This window comes from Ranitomeya variabilis, chromosome 1 (assembly GCF_051348905.1).
Source record: "Ranitomeya variabilis isolate aRanVar5 chromosome 1, aRanVar5.hap1, whole genome shotgun sequence".
In the NCBI taxonomy this organism is placed as follows: domain Eukaryota; kingdom Metazoa; phylum Chordata; class Amphibia; order Anura; family Dendrobatidae; genus Ranitomeya; species Ranitomeya variabilis.
This window is the reverse complement of record NC_135232.1, coordinates 28,770,777-28,787,797: the sequence shown is the minus strand read 5'-3', so window position 1 is coordinate 28,787,797 and position 17,021 is coordinate 28,770,777. Positions and strand designations below refer to the sequence as shown.

Genomic DNA, 17,021 nt, shown 5'->3' with positions numbered 1-17,021 from the left:
TGTGCGGATTTCATTCTTTGCGATGCATAGGTATAAATCCACTACAAATCGAAAACAGAAGCCGCACAGTGTTTTTCCGGCACGTGTGAACATAACGTAGTGACAGCGTGGAAGGTCCCAGAGTCGTCCGGGGAGGGAATACGTCCTGACACGTTATATGTAGAGTCAATATTATATGTACAGTCACATGTTGGAAAAATACACAGAAAAACACCTTTCACCCAGAGCGGGAAACAAGTGGATAATCCCACACTCTCCACAGGGTCACATCTGTGCGGTTAATGATAAAAGTACAAGTCGTCTAATGGATGAGAAATGAGAAAAAGAATTAAAAGTTACAATTTACATAGACAAAGTTACAATAGTAAAAAAAGGAAATAAACAAAACTCTGTAAAGAAAATAACAAAACAGAAAACATTGTTTGGCATAGAACACAGAATGATGGAAGCATAATTGCAGTATCAGATTACATGGGAGTTATTTGTTGTCTGTTGCCATGGAGATACATGGGTTTGCATTGAAGCTGTAGACTCAAACTGGTGGGATTTTTTGTTTTATATATTTTTAAGGTGCAATGGGCAATTGAAATAAAAGTGCTTGCAGCCATCGAGGTTCCGTTTATGGTCAATCTTGGCTTCAGGATCTGCTTGCTAGTTGCACGAGAGATCCTGGCGCTGACCGATGGTGGCATGGCTCTGCCCTCGGGTGATGTATACCCTGTGATCAATCACCGGCCATAAACGCTTGTTCTAGTTTCTCTGCTATTGGTAACTGATAAAATACTTTACATTTGCTGCAGAGAATATCATCACTTTTGCAAAAAACTATTCTATAATTTTTCATCATCCACAGGATACAGAGCAGTTTTATCAGTTTTTAGATCAAAACTAAGAAAATCTGTGAATTCCTTGGATCAATCCCACTGCCATTTATTCTGTACATGATCCTAAAAGTGCATCTGTGCAGATAATAAAAAATCAGAATCCATGGAGAAGAAACATCGGAATTGTTGTCGGAGCCGGGAATTGTCTATAATCCAAGACGACAGTGAGCTTGTATTCAGTGTATAGGAATATTTATAGGCAGACGACCCCAGAGGTGTCATATACAGGAGATAGATAGATAGATAGATAGATAGATAGATAGATAGATAGATAGATAGATAGATAGATAGATAGATAGATAAGTAATAGATAATAGGTGGATAATAGATAGATAGATAGATAGATAGATAGATAGATAGATAGATAGATAGATAGATAGATAAATAGATAGATAAATAATAGATAAGTAATAGATAATAGGTGGATAATAGATAGATAGATAGATAGATAGATAGATAGATAGATAGATAGATAGATAGATGATAGGTAGATAGATAGATAGGTAGATAGATAATAGATAGATAGATAGATAGATAGACAATAGATAGGTAATAGATAATAGGTGGATAATAGATAGATAGATAGATAGATAGATAGATAGATAGATAGATAGATAGATAATAGATAAGTAATAGATAATAGGTGGATAATAGATAGATACATAGATGGATAGATAGAAAGATAATAGATAGATAGATACATACATAGATAGATAGATAGATAGATAGATAGATAGATAGATAATAGATAGATAGATAGATAGATAGATAGATAGATAGATAGATAGGTAATAGATAATAGGTGGATAATAGATAGATAGATAGATAGATAGATGATAGGTAGATAGATAGATAGATAGATAGATAGATAGATAGATAGATAGATAGATAGATAGATAATAGGTGGATAATAGATAGATAGATAATAGGTGGATAATAGATAGATAGATAGATAGATAGATAGATAGATAGATAGATAGATAATAGGTGGATAATAGATAGATAGATAGATAGATAGATAGATAGATAGATAATAGGTGGATAATAGATAGATAGTGGCATGTACAGAAGGATAGGACCCATCAGAGGGAGGTCACCTTGCCACGGTTGATGGACGCACATGAATCAGCCATTGTGTGAGCTAAGAACCTTCTTTTTCTTTTTAATCCATCTTATTGAGTAGTAACATAGTTTAGATTTAATGTTTTGACAGCTAGGGTGGAACACGATGTATATACGACAGCTCCGGGGATTGGACACGATGACCCCGGAGGTCCCTTCCAGCTCTAACATTCTGTGATTCTATGATTGGATTGTTGCACCCAGATTGATTTCTACCAGCGCTGCCTTCATTCTCTTGTATATACATAGACACATCACTGCTATATAGAATATTCTGATAATATTTAGATTCCCGGAGGCCACATTGGCCATTGTGTGTGCGCCCACCGGCCAAGACAAGGCGACCTCACGCTTTGTGCGCCCACCGGCCACAACAAGGCGACCTCACTCTGATGGACAGTGACTTTCTTGATCTGTCAGCTGTAGTTTGTGTATTTCCTTTTCACCCTTATATAGCGCCATTAATTCCGCAGACCTCGCGCCTATAGAGCCGTCTTATGGCGCCCTGATAACCGGCCGGGCCGGTCCCATATAGAGCTGCTGCACAGTTCAGGGCACACGCTGGTATTATGTTACAGCCGTGTGGGGAGGCCGGGAGCCGCAGACTCATGGGCTGCACATTCCCCAGTAAATGGGTCACTTTCTGCACGGACCGGCGGACGCTCCACTTTATGAAACTCTCAGGATCTTACATTCCAGGCTGAAAAAAAGCGTAAAACTCGGGGTAAGAATAAAATAAAAGCGGGGGCCTGGGGTCCCTGATCAATATTCCAGAGGCACAGGGCTGGGGTCTCCTCCTCATACTCTCTCTGTTGGTTGGGCAATCTCCTCCCCTTGTCTTAAGTCATAGACACAGCAGATTGCTGGAGAACACATGCTTCTTCCCAAACTCGGCTCTGTCCTCTCTGAGCCCCTTCTTGGAGCTTTCTTGCCCCATCTCCAGCCTCCGCCACAAAAAGGTGAGTTCGAATCTTCAGTAATATTCTTTATTTCCTGCCCAAAAAAGAGGGAATTTGGTGATTCTGTGCTGCGGAATGTTTGGGATTGAGCAGTTGATACATTGTATCGATTCGATTGTCAGCTCTGCCTCCCATTGTTTGCATCTTTGTGCTTCATTATTATTGATTCGGTTGGGTTTTCACACTTTTTTACCAACTTTTATGCTGCCCAGATTCTGGCTACTGCTCAGATGTAGCAGTGCTGGGTTTGTTATCTGCGGTTTTATATAAACCTGCGCTCACAATGCAGCATGCAATGACAAAGTCAGCTCTGCTACATACATGTCAGTTTTAGTTATCCTATGTCGTGAAAATAAATAAGTACACCCCCTCCACCGTCACCACACTGCCCCGACGCGGAGTGTTCATTCATCAGCTGTTTCGGGTTTTAGCACCAGAATCAAAGAATCGCACGCATTCCTGCAAATCTGCGGATAATTCATGGACAATCGGTTCTCTGTTGCTGGTGGGTGACCCAGATATCACTGCTGACGTAGCAGAGTTGAGTTTGTTGCCACTTTATCATTAGATAATGTTTTAGATTGTAAAATACTATGAGTTGTAATAAATGACCAACTCAGCTCTGCTACATTAAAGAGACAGAGAGCACAAATATGTCTAGATGTCACCGCATAATAATGCGAAAACACAAAACGAGGTGAAATCTGCAGCATAATCCTCTGCGGAAATGTCAAGTTCAGCTCTGCTGCATCTGTGCTAATATTATGTCACTTCATGGTTCTGGATCAGGTTGGACTGGTATAGCTCGATCCATGAAACGTGGTAGATTATCCTTCAGTCCCATGTAAAGCCGCTGATAGCACCTCTGCGCCAAGTGACAAACTCGTCACTAACCGTATGGGATATTCTCTGGGACTGTCAGGGAATGCTGGGAGTTGTAGTTTCACAACAGCTGGAGGGCAGCAAAATGCTGACACTGCTAAATCGGAAGATGAGTCGTATTAGAATGGAAGGATGGAACTTTCCAAAATATCCCAGGTGTGGAGGGATAATCATTAGTGACTTTAATTACTACGTCATCAACATGGGAAAGTGCAGGGATTATCAGCTGATTAATACAATAACAAAATGTATCTAATATCTAGACATCAAAGGATTCATTCATCCAAGATCTGTTTATGTCTTAAATGTATTTATTTTTATCAATCTATCTATCTATCTATCTATCTATCTATCTATCTATCTATCTATCTATCTATCATCTATCTATCTATCTATTATCTATCTATCTATCTATCTATCTATTATATCTATTATTTATCTATTATCTATCTATCTATCTATCTATTATTTATCTATTATCTATCTACTGTCTATTATCTATCATCTATCCGTTATCTATTATCTATCATCTATGTATTATCTACTATCTATCATCTATCTATTATTTATATATTAACTATCTATCATCTATCTATCTATCTATCTATCTATCTATTATCTATCTTTCTATTATCTATCTATTATCTATCTATTATGTATCTATTATCTATCTATTATCTATCTATCTGTTATCTATCTATCTATCTATCTATCTATCTACCTATCTATCTATCTAATATCTATTATCTATCTATTATCTATATATCTATCATCTCTCTATCTATCTATCTATCTAATATCTATCTATCTATCTATTATTTATCTATTATCTATCTACTGTCTATTATCTATCATATATCCGTTATCTATTATCTATCATCTATCTATTATTTATATATTAACTATCTATCATCTATCTATCTATCTATCTATCTATCTATCTATCTATCTTTCTATTATCTATCTATTATCTATCAATTATGTATCTATTATCTATCTATTATCTATCTATCTGTTATCTATCTATCTATCTATCTATTATCTATTATCTATCTATTATCTATCTATTATCTATCTATCTATTATCTATCTTTCTATTATGTATCTATTATCTATCTGTTATCTATCTATCTATCTATCTATTATCTATTATCTATCTATTATCTATCTATCTATTATCTATCTATTATCTATCTATCTATTATCTATCTTTCTATTATGTATCTATTATCTATCTATCATGCCTCTCTCTATCCCTCTCTCTATCCCTCAGCTCCGTGTTCCCCCTCTCCATCCCTATCTGGGGGGCTCTGACTTGTCTGATACCTATAAAGCTCGCTCACGTCTTGTGTTACAGGTCTTCTTCTGGCCGAGCTGCCGCCTTTGATCATCCGCTGGAATCTCCAGTGGCCATTATTACACTAGGAGGAGCGGCGACTTTACCCAGCACAAATGACTAAAAGCAACGGCGAAGATCCGCGATCTGGGAACAGGATGGAGCGCTTCCAGCAAGGTGTGCGCCAACGCGGCATAATGGCCAAGAAGAAGGTGCAGAACATATCAAAGGACGACGTCAAAAGCTTCCTCCTGCGGAATGGCTTCGTGCTGTTCACCATCATCGCCGTCATTGTCGGTGAGTACCGGATCCTCCCGTCATTTCACCATTATTACAGGACGGGACAGAATCCGAAATCAGCGTGTGAGGGAAAAGAAGTGCCGCTTTCTACAGGACTTCATGTTTTCATTTTTCACAACTTTGAAGATCTCTGCTTGCTGTCAGTGAATGAGAACCTTTTTTTCCATTTGCAGACAGTAAATCTGTATATAGCTGGTCTCAGTTGTATCCAGAATAATCAATGTGAGCTAAACAGCCCGGACTAATGAAAGCGGACGCTAATCTATTTATTATCTATCTATTTATTTATCTATTTAGAGCTTGGTACGGTAGACCATGCTTCCTAGTGATGAGCTCGCTGACCAGTCCCCAGTACAGTGCACAAGCTCGGCTCTTCATAGTAGTAGTAGTATTTTATCCAGTATTATTTATTATTTGTATATTATTTAGTTTTGTTGTATTATTTTATGATGTGATGTTATTTTTCATTATTTTCTTATCATTGTTTTACATTATTACCATTTTAGCTTTATTTTATGATTCGCTATCTAATATCATTTTATTATCATTTATTATTTTAATGATTTCTTTGTTGCTTATTATGTACAACGCAAGTACACCAAATATATCTAGAGAAGTATCCGAGCAAACCCCATGACATTCCATGGTAGATTGGCTTTTTACTATGTAAGTCATGAGGCCTTCTCTTCAGACATCCACCCAATATGTTCCTCTTTTTATTATGCTTTATGTCTGGTTTTAATTTGTAGAGATTTGGAGCAGGAGCTGAAATGTTGTGTGCAAAGAGAAATCAAAGAGAGTCATTCACCGTAAAAGGCCACAATTGTAATTATGATCTCACATGACGTCAAAACTTATACACAAGTCACATCCAAAGCTGCATACAGAATCTTTCTGCTTTCTTTCTGCACATGGATTTTACCTGAAGCTTGAATGCTGCTCTGGATGTGAATGGAGTATGAGAGTATCTCAGAGCACGATATGGTGCGACGATGCGAATGCTACGTTACTGCTGGTTAGAAAAGTGCCATCATCGAATGCAATGTCAAAGGCATTTTTACTGTTGGGTTTTATCCTCGGAATACAGGCTGCCATAAACAGCCCAATATTCTGATGACTACAGTGGGGCAAAAAAGTATTTAGTCAGTCAGCAATAGTGCAAGTTCCACCACTTAAAAAGATGAGAGGCGTCTGTAATTTACATCATAGGTAGACCTCAACTATGGGAGACAAACTGAGAAAAAAAAATCCAGAAAATCACATTGTCTGTTTTTTTATCATTTTATTTGCATATTATGGTGGAAAATAAGTATTTGGTCAGAAACAAACAATCAAGATTTCTGGCTCTCACAGACCTGTAACTTCTTCTTTAAGAGTCTCCTCTTTCCTCCACTCATTACCTGTAGTAATGGCACCTGTTTAAACTTGTTATCAGTATAAAAAGACACCTGTGCACACCCTCAAACAGTCTGACTCCAAACTCCACTATGGTGAAGACCAAAGAGCTGTCAAAGGACACCAGAAACAAAATTGTAGCCCTGCACCAGGCTGGGAAGACTGAATCTGCAATAGCCAACCAGCTTGGAGTGAAGAAATCAACAGTGGGAGCAATAATTAGAAAATGGAAGACATACAAGACCACTGATAATCTCCCTCGATCTGGGGCTCCACGCAAAATCCCACCCCGTGGGGTCAGAATGATCACAAGAACGGTGAGCAAACATCCCAGAACCACGCGGGGGGACCTAGTGAATGAACTGCAGAGAGCTGGGACCAATGTAACAAGGCCTACCATAAGTAACACACTACGCCACCATGGACTCAGATCCTGCAGTGCCAGACGTGTCCCACTGCTTAAGCCAGTACATGTCCGGGCCCGTCTGAAGTTTGCTAGAGAGCATTTGGATGATCCAGAGGAGTTTTGGGAGAATGTCCTATGGTCTGATGAAACCACACTGGAACTATTTGGTAGAAACACAACTTGTCGTGTTTGGAGGAAAAAGAATACTGAGTTGCATCCATCAAACACCATACCTACTGTAAAGCATGGTGGTGGAAACATCATGCTTTGGGGCTGTTTCTCTGCAAAGGGGCCAGGACGACTGATCCGGGTACATGAAAGAATGAATGGGGCCATGTATCGTGAGATTTTGAGTGCAAACCTCCTTCCATCAGCAAGGGCATTGAAGATGAAACGTTGCTGGGTCTTTCAACATGACAATGATCCAAAGCACACCGCCAGGGCAACGAAGGAGTGGCTTCGTAAGAAGCATTTCAAGGTCCTGGAGTGGCCTAGCCAGTCTCCAGATTTCAACCCTATAGAAAACCTTTGGAGGGAGTTGAAAGTCCGTGTTGCCAAGCGAAAAGCCAAAAACATTACTGCTCTAGAGGAGATCTGCATGGAGGAATGGGCCAACATACCAACAACAGTGTGTGGCAACCTTGTGAAGACTTACAGAAAACGTTTGACCTCTGTCATTGCCAACAAAGGATATATTACAAAGTATTGAGATGAAATTTTGTTTCTGACCAAATACTTATTTTCCACCATAAAATGCAAATAAAATGTTAAAAAAACAGACAATGTGATTTTCTGGATTTTTTTTCTCAGTTTGTCTCCCATAGTTGAGGTCTACCTATGATGTAAATTACAGACGCCTCTCATCTTTTTAAGTGGTGGAACTTGCACTATTGCTGACTGACTAAATACTTTTTTGCCCCACTGTAAATGTGCCTAACAGATTCCCTTCCAAAAACTGCATCCTCAGAATACAGGCTGCCATAAACAGCTCAATATTCTGATGACTATATATGCCTTACAGATTCCTTTCTGAAAACTGCATCCTCAGAATACAGGCTACCATAAACAGCACAATATTCTGATGACTATATATGCCTTACAGATTCCCTTCTGAAAACTGCATCCTCAGAATACAGGCTACCATAAACAGCACAATATTCTGATGAATATATATGCCTTACAGATTCCCTTCTGAAAACTGCATCCTCAGAATACAGGCTGCCATAAACAGCACAATATTCTGATGAATATATATGCCTTACAGATTCCCTTCTGAAAACTGCATCCTCAGAATACAGGCTGCCATAAACAGCACAATATTCTGATGACTATATATGCCTTACAAATTCCCTTCCAAAAACTGCATCCTCCGAATACAGGCTACTATAAACAGCACAATATTCTGATGACTATATGTGCCTTACAGATTCCCTTCCAAAAACTGCATCCTCCGAATACAGGCCGCGATAAACAGCACAATACTCTGATGAAAATATATATGCCTTACAGATTCCCTTCTGAAAACTGCATCCTCGGAATACAAGCTGCCATAAACAGCACAATATTCTGAGATTACTATATACGCCTTACAGATTCCCTTCTAAAAACTGCATCCTCAGAATACAGGCTGCTATTAACAGCATATAATATGATGACTATAAAAGTATATAGATCCCTGTCTCAATGCTCCATTCTCAGAATACTGGCTGCCATAAACAGCAGTAAAATTTCACTGCTCCAGTCAACTTATAACAGCGCAAACCAGTTAAATATTCTGATGACTGTATAAGCATCATAGATCTCTGTCTATATCCTCCATTTACAGAATACAAACTGTCATAAACAGCATTAAGTTATAATTAATATTAAAGGATCAGCGATCCCCATCTCAATGCTTCATTCACAGAATACAGGATGCCAAAACATTAACTAATCTGATAACTCTAAAAGTATAATAGATCCCTATCTCAATACTCCATTTACAGAATGCAGCATTAAATTCTGATATAAAGGATCCCCTTCTTAATGTTTCATCCTCAGAATATAGGCTACAATATACAACATAATATTCTGATGACTGTATATGCCTTACAGATTTCCTTCCGAAAAGCGCATTTTCAGAATACAGGATGCAAAAAATGTCACATACGGTAATCTGATAAATGTAAAGTATTATAGATCCCTATCACAATGTTCCATTTACAGAATACAGGCTGTAAATCTCAATGCTCCAGTGACAGGACACAGGTTGCCAAAAAAGCTCAAAATGATGACTTTAAATGTGATACAAATCACCTTCTGTAAGCTCCATTTGCAGAATACAGGCTGCCATACACAGCACCAAAATCTCAATGCTCTATTCACAACATAAAGGCTGCCATAAACAGCACTAAAATTTCAATGCTCCATTCACAGAATACAGGCTGCCATACACAGCACTAAAATCTCTATGTTCCATTCACAGACTACAGGCTGCCATACACAGCACTAAAATCTCAATGCTCCATTCACAGAATACAGGCTGCCATACACAGCACTAAAATCTCAATGCTCCATTCACAGACTACAGGCTGCCATACACAGCACTAAAATCTCAATGCTCCATTCACAGACTACAGGCTGCCATACACAGCACTAAAATCTCAATGCTCCATTCACAGACTACAGGCTGCCATACACAGCACTAAAATCTCAATGCTCCATTCACAGAATACAGGCTGCCATACACAGCACTAAAATCTCAATGCTCCATTCACAGACTACAGGCTGCCATACACAGCACTAAAATCTCAATGCTCCATTCACAGACTACAGGCTGCCATACACAGCACTAAAATCTCAATGCTCCATTCACAGACTACAGGCTGCCATACACAGCACTAAAATCTCAATGCTCCATTCACAGACTACAGGCTGCCATACACAGCACTAAAATCTCAATGCTCCATTCACAGACTACAGGCTGCCATACACAGCACTAAAATCTCAATGCTCCATTCACAGAATACAGGCTGCCATACACAGCACTAAAACCTCTATGTTCCATTCACAGAATACAGGATGCAAAAAACAGCACATAATCTGATAACTTTAAAAGTGTTATAGATCCCTATCAGAATGCTCCATTTGCAGAATACTGGCTGCCATAGACAGCACTAAACTCTCAATGCTCCACTCAGAGAATACAGGTTACCAAAAACAGCACACAATCTGATAACTTATACTTACGTATTATAGAACCCTTTATCAGTGCTCCATTTAAAGAATACTTCACTTGCCATAAATATGTATTTTGTTTTACCCAGTGTAAATTCCGCTGTTCTCCTGAATCCGGCAATATTTTTCTTTTGTTCCTGCACCTCTCCGTTCCCGAGATATGACTCCATCTTCCCTGTATATAAATCTGGCAGGTGTTTTTTTTTAGCTAAATGGGTGTGGTCCTTAATGGGGTTTTATGACCACACCCAGTTGGCTAAAATGAGAAAAAAATTCTAAAGGAAAGAAATGGCCATATCTCAGGAACAAAGAGGCACAGGAACAAAAGAAAAACATTGCCGGATTCAGGAGAACAGCGGCATTTACACATATTTCCCCACTAGGGGCACTTTCCTGCAGCACCTCATATCTCAGCTTCCTGGGAGGGTTAATACAGGAGGTAGGGATAGTCGAGGTCAGGTGCACCGCCATGTACCCCTACTGCTATGGCCAATATGTGCAGCAGTTCTTCCGTGTGACTCTTCTTCTCCGTCCCCACAGGTATCATCCTGGGATTTTCTGTCCGATCCTATAAAATGTCCTTCCGGGAGATCAAGTACTTCTCTTTTCCTGGAGAGCTGCTGATGAGAATGCTGCAGATGCTCGTCCTCCCTCTCATCGTGTCCAGTTTGGTTACAGGTAGGAATAAGCGTACCCTCCTTCTTGTTCAAGGCGCTGTACGTGTTAGACCTCTTTCAGAAATAGCGCCACACCTGTCCTCAGGTTGTGTCTGGTATTGCAGCTCAGACTCATCGAAGTGAATATTGCTGCACTGCAATACCACATATAACCTGTGGACAGGGGTGGCGCTCTTTTAGGGAAATGTATCATTTTTGGATTATATGAACAAAGCAAAATACATTAATTAATAAATAAAATAAATTGCCGTTTTGATAGTCGAACTAATAAAAGGACCTGTAAGTAAATCTACCTTTACATCTACATTTTTTTTGCATTTAACTGAACAAATGAAGCAGCCAGCCCTCATAATGTATAGTGTATGCAGCTCTAATGCAGATCAATGTGACACCTTCCACCATGTGATGTGTGCTCTTCTATAGGACATACCCTCAAAATATCCCACTCGAATTACTATTAGTGCCTATGACCTCCTTACTATGCCTCAAAATGAAGAAAGACCCCCAAACCAGACTTAACACATTCAGACCCCCCCAACTAGACCCCCTAAACAAATACAGACCTCAGACCAAATACCTAAAAAATAAAGACCTCAGACCAGACTGCCTAAATACAGACTTTAAACAAGACCCTCTAAACAAATACAGACCCCAGACCAAAGCCGCACAACACATACAGACCCCAAACTAGACTCCAGAACGGTCCCTAAACAAATACAGCGGGTACGGAAAGTATTCAGACCCCTGTACATTGTTCACTCTTTGTTTCATTGCAGTCATTTGGTAAATTCTATAAAGTTCATTTTTCCTTATTAATGTTCACTCTGCACCCCATCTTTACTGAAAAAACAGAAACGTAGAAATTTTTGCAAATTTAATACAAAAGAAAAACTGAAATATCCCATGGTCATAAGTCTTCAGACCCTTTGCTCAGTATTGGGTAGAAGCCCCTTTTGAGCTCGTACAGCCGTGAGTCGTCTTGGGAAGGATGTAACAAGTTTTTCTCCCCTGGATTTGGGGATCCTCGGCCATTCTTCCTTGCAGATCCTCTCCAGCTCCGTCAGGTTGGATGGTGAACGTTGGTGGATGCCATTTTCAGGGCTCTCCAGAGATGCTCAGTTGGGTTTAGGTCAGGGCTCTGGCTGGGCCGGTCAGGAATGGTCACAGAGTTGTTCTGAAGCCGCTCCTTTGTTATTTTAGCTGTGTGCTTAGGGTCATTGTCTTGTTGGAAGGTGAACCTTCGGCCAAGTCTGAGGTCCAGAGCACTCTGGAAGAGGTTTACATCCAGGATATCTCTGTACTTGGCCGCATTCATGTTTCCTTCAATGACAACCAGTCGTCCTGTCCCTGCAGCTGAATAACACCCCATAGCATGATGATGCCACCACCATGTTTCACTGTTGGGATTGTATTGGGCAGGTGATGAGCAGTGCCTGGTTTTCTCCACACATACCGCTTAGAATTATCACCAAAAAGGTCTATCTTCGTCTCATCAGACCAGAGAATCTCATTTCTCATAGTCTGGGAGTCCTTCATGTGTTTTTTTAGCAAACTCTATGAGGGCTTTCATATGTGTTACACTGAGGAGAGGCTTCCGTCAGGCCACTCTGCCGTAAAGGCCCGACTGGTGGAGGGCTGCAGTGATAGTTGACTTTGTGGAACTTTCTCCCATCTCCCTACTGCATCTATGGAGCTCAGCCACAGTGATCTTGGGGTTCTTCTTTACCTATCTCATCAAAGCTCTTCTCCTACGATTGCTCAGTTTGGCTGGACGGCCAGGTCTAGGAAGACTTCTGGTGGTCCCAAACTTCTTCCATTTAAGGATTATGGAGGCCACTGTGCTCTTAGGAACCTTGAGTACTGCAGAAATTCTGTTGTAACCTTGCCCAGATCTGTGCCTTGCCACAATTCTGTCTCTGAGCTCCTTGGCCAGTTCCTTTGACCTCATGATTCTCATTTGGTCTGACATGCACTGTGAGCTGTGAGGTCTTATATAGACAGGTGTGCGCCTTTACAAATCAAGTCCTATCAGTTTACACACAGCTGGACTCCAATGAAGGAGTAGAACCATCTCAAGGAGGATCACAAGGAAATGGTCAGCATGTGATTTAAATATGAGTGTCTGAGCAAAGGGTCTGAATTCTTATGGCCACGTAATATTTCAGTTTTTCTTTTTTATTAAATTTGCAAATATTTCTACATTTCTTTTTTTCAGTAAAGATGGGGTGCAGAGTGGACATTAATGAGAAAAAAAATGAACTTTTTTGAATTTACCAAATGGCTGCAATGAAACAAAGAGTGAAAATGTAAAGGAGTCTTAATACTTTCCATACCCACTGTACATTGTAATATTTGTAACTTATTAGGTCTTTATTGCATTATTACATTTTTTGGAACTATTTTCTTATCCTAGCCATAAAGCTAACCCTAGCACTATCCCTAATCATAGTACTGTCCTACCCTTAGAGCTCATGCTAGCCCTAGCACCATCCCTAAGCCCAGTACTATCCTTATCCATAGTACTACCCTATCCCTAAAGCTAATGCTAACCCTAGCCCTAACCTTAGCACTATCCCTAACCCCAGCACTATCCCTATCCATAGCACCATCCCTAACCCTAGTACGATCCCTAAGCTTAGCACTATCCCTAACCATAGTACTAGCCTATCCTAGCTAATGCGAACCCTAACCCTAACCTTAGCACTATGCCTAACCCCAGCACAACTCTAAGCCCAGCACTATCCTTAACCATAATTCTACTCTATCCGTAGAGCTAATGCTAACCCTAGCCCTAACCTTAGCACTATCCCTAACCCTTGCCCTATCCCTAGCACTATCCTAACACCAGCACTATCCCTAACCCTAGCACTATAACCCCAGCACTATCTGTAACCCCAGCACTATCCCTAACCCCAGCACTATAACACCAGCGCTATCTCTAACCCTAGCACCATCCCTAAGCCCAGCACTATCCTTAACCACAGTACTATTCTATCCCTAGAGCTAATGCTAACTCTAGCCCTAACCTTAGCACTATCCCTAACTCTAGCACTATCCCTAATCTTTGCCTTATCCCCAGCACTATCCCTAACCCCAGCACTATACCTAACCCTAGCACAATCCTTAAAACCAGCATTATCCCTAACCAGAGTACCATGCTATTCCTAGAGCTATTGCTAACCCTAGCCCAAAGCCCTAACCCTAGAACTACCCCTAACCATAGTACTATCCTATCCCTAGAGCTAATGCTAACCCTATCCCAAACCTTAGTACTATCCTTAACCCTAGCCCAACCCTTAGCACTGTCCCTAACTGTAGCACTATCCCTAACCGTAGTACTATTGTATCCCTAGACCTAACTCTAATTCTAGCCCTAACCCTAGCGCTACCCCTAACCATAGTACTATCCTATCCCTAGAGCTAATGCTAACCCAAGGCCAAACCCTAGCACTATCCCTAACCGTAGTACTATTGTATCCCTAGACCTAACTCTAATTCTAGCCCTAACCTTAGCACAATCCCTAACTCTAGCCATAGCACTCTTCCTAACGCTAGCACTATCCCTAACCCTCACTCTAATCCTAAGCTTAGCGCACCAACATGTCATCTTGAGCCTTCACCCGAACCCTGCTGCTCCTACTTTCTGGCCACTCACTACTAGAAGAAGGATCACTTGCCATCCGCTCAGCTAAGATTGCCGAGGGCTAGGGACTGGTAAATGTATCATTTTGACAGTGAGAGGTGACATTTTTGCGCTTCTATTTCATTTTTATGCCCTGGGCTACTCAGATCTCCTCCATTCTACACCACAGGACCCCAAGATGGGTAAGATAACGGGAAGAGATAAAGCTATGTAACAACATGTAACAACATGTAGCATAGCATATGTTGCAATCAAGAAGAAATGTTGCAATATTAGTGCGTCATCATCTAACGAGCATGGAGCCTCATAAGAAAAAAAAACTTTCTCCGACCTCTGATCTTACGTAACCGCATCATCCAGAGATTAACTGGCCGCAAAGTCATGACCTCAGCGCTGAATGGTCCTCGCCAAGGAACACGGGCCGCAGTCGGTGCTCCAGAACACTGAGCTGAATGGCTGCCCCATTACTGGAGGTGACTCATTCAGGAATGTCCATTGTCCCCATCCTTCTTCTCTACAATGATTTAGGCCGTGTGAATTTTTTTATACCCCCTACGCTCTCTGCCCACCATTGATCACATCGGAAATCAGTGTGCCGTAAGGATAAAAGGGTGAAAAAATAGTTAAATGCTGACTTCAAAGACTTGGGGACAATCAGTCAAGTTCTGTACTCCTGCTTCATGTTCTCTGTGATTGCTTTTGTTCAGAAACAGCGCCACAACTGTCTACTGGTTGTGTTTGGTATTGCAGCTCAGCTCCATTGAAACAAATAAGGACGAGCTGCAATACCACACACAACCAGTGGACAGGAGTGGCGCTCTTTTTTGAAAGAAAGCAGCCAGAAAAATTAGGTCTATGCTTGAAGGTTCAAGCATTTGCAATGGTTACAGGCATTCCATAAAGGGAAAGTCTCACGTAGTTCATGTTTAATGTCATCAATTACTTTGTTTATTTGTTTATTTTGATACTTTACCTATTTTTTTTAATTAACCCCTTCCTGACAGGGGCCAGTTTTTGCTTTTGGTGTTTTCAGTTTTTCTTCTTTTCTTCTTCCAAGAGCCATAACTTTTGTTTTCATTTCTCCCTTGACATCGCCATACAGACGAGTTGTAGTTTTCAATCTATCATATAATGTATGGAAAAATGGGGGGAAAAAAAGTTTCCAAATGGCGTAAGAGGGTGAAAAAAAATCTAAATTCTGACTATCAGGAGGTTTGGGAAGATCTTGTATTGGGCACGAAATATTAAAGGGGTTGTGCAGGATTTTAAAAAAATGCTTGTTCTCTTTCAGAAATAGCGCCACATGTATATTTGGGTTGTGTCTGGTATTGCAGCTCTGCTCCATCCAGCTGAACAAAGTTGAGTTGCAATACCTCACACATCCTGTGGATAGGTGTGGCGCTGTTTTTGAAAGAGAGCTGCCATGTCTTTATGTCTTAATCCTGGGCTTTGTGGTGCAGTGTCTATTGTTGGCTACAGGATGAATTAACTAAGAATCAGTCAGTAAGCTGGTTCTGCTGGCAGAGTTTGTAACTCTTATATCTGTGGTGATTTATGACCACATCAAAGTTCAGCTCAACTTAAATGTCATTTCTTTTCAGAAATCAGATGAAAAGAGCTCAATAAAAAAGTTTACAAACTCAGAACAGAGCTCACTGATTAATTTTTAGTTCAGCTCATTCTGCAGCCAGCAATGTGCAAGGAAACAAACAGGAGGACCTGTCACTTGCTAAAAAATTCCCTGAGTTCTCCCGATTCTGACGTTTTTTTCCATTTTGAACTATGTTGCTCCATTGCAGAGATATTCACATTTGTTGCTTTTGGAGCGCAGTATGTGAAATCTCTACTTGCAAACCAACTGGGCTTTTCTTCAGAGTTTCTCCTCCATCCCAGACCCTGCATATCACAGCGCAGTAGCATCTGAGACTGCTAGATCAGCTGCTGAGCTGTGATTAGCATGGATTGGGATGGAAGGGTGATAGCGCACAGTTGTAATGCAAGCAGAGATTTCACATGCTGGATTCCAAAAGCAACAAATGTGAATATCTCCGCGATGCAGCGACGCATCGCAAAAGGGAAAAAAGTCATAGAATCAGGGGAGCTCAAGGATTTTTACAAGCTATTTTACTTTTTTTGAGCAAGCGATGGGACCTATTTAAAAGCTAAACAATGCAAAAAGACTTTATTGCAAACATTTTTCT

General features: G+C 40.4%; 1 protein-coding gene across 1 annotated transcript in view; it reads left to right on the top strand.

Annotated features, from left to right (window-relative positions):
* The first annotated feature begins 2,837 nt into the window (after nt 1–2,837).
* SLC1A3 (solute carrier family 1 member 3) overlaps nt 2,838–17,021 on the top strand; it is a 95,253-nt gene continuing 81,069 nt past the window's right edge. Inside the window, exons 1-3 of the mRNA XM_077281616.1 lie at nt 2,838–2,965; nt 5,205–5,480; nt 11,041–11,178. Of these exons, the coding sequence (XP_077137731.1) occupies nt 5,300–5,480; nt 11,041–11,178 (319 nt within the window). The 5' untranslated portion in view covers nt 2,838–2,965; nt 5,205–5,299. The remainder of the gene's footprint in view (nt 2,966–5,204; nt 5,481–11,040; nt 11,179–17,021) is intronic.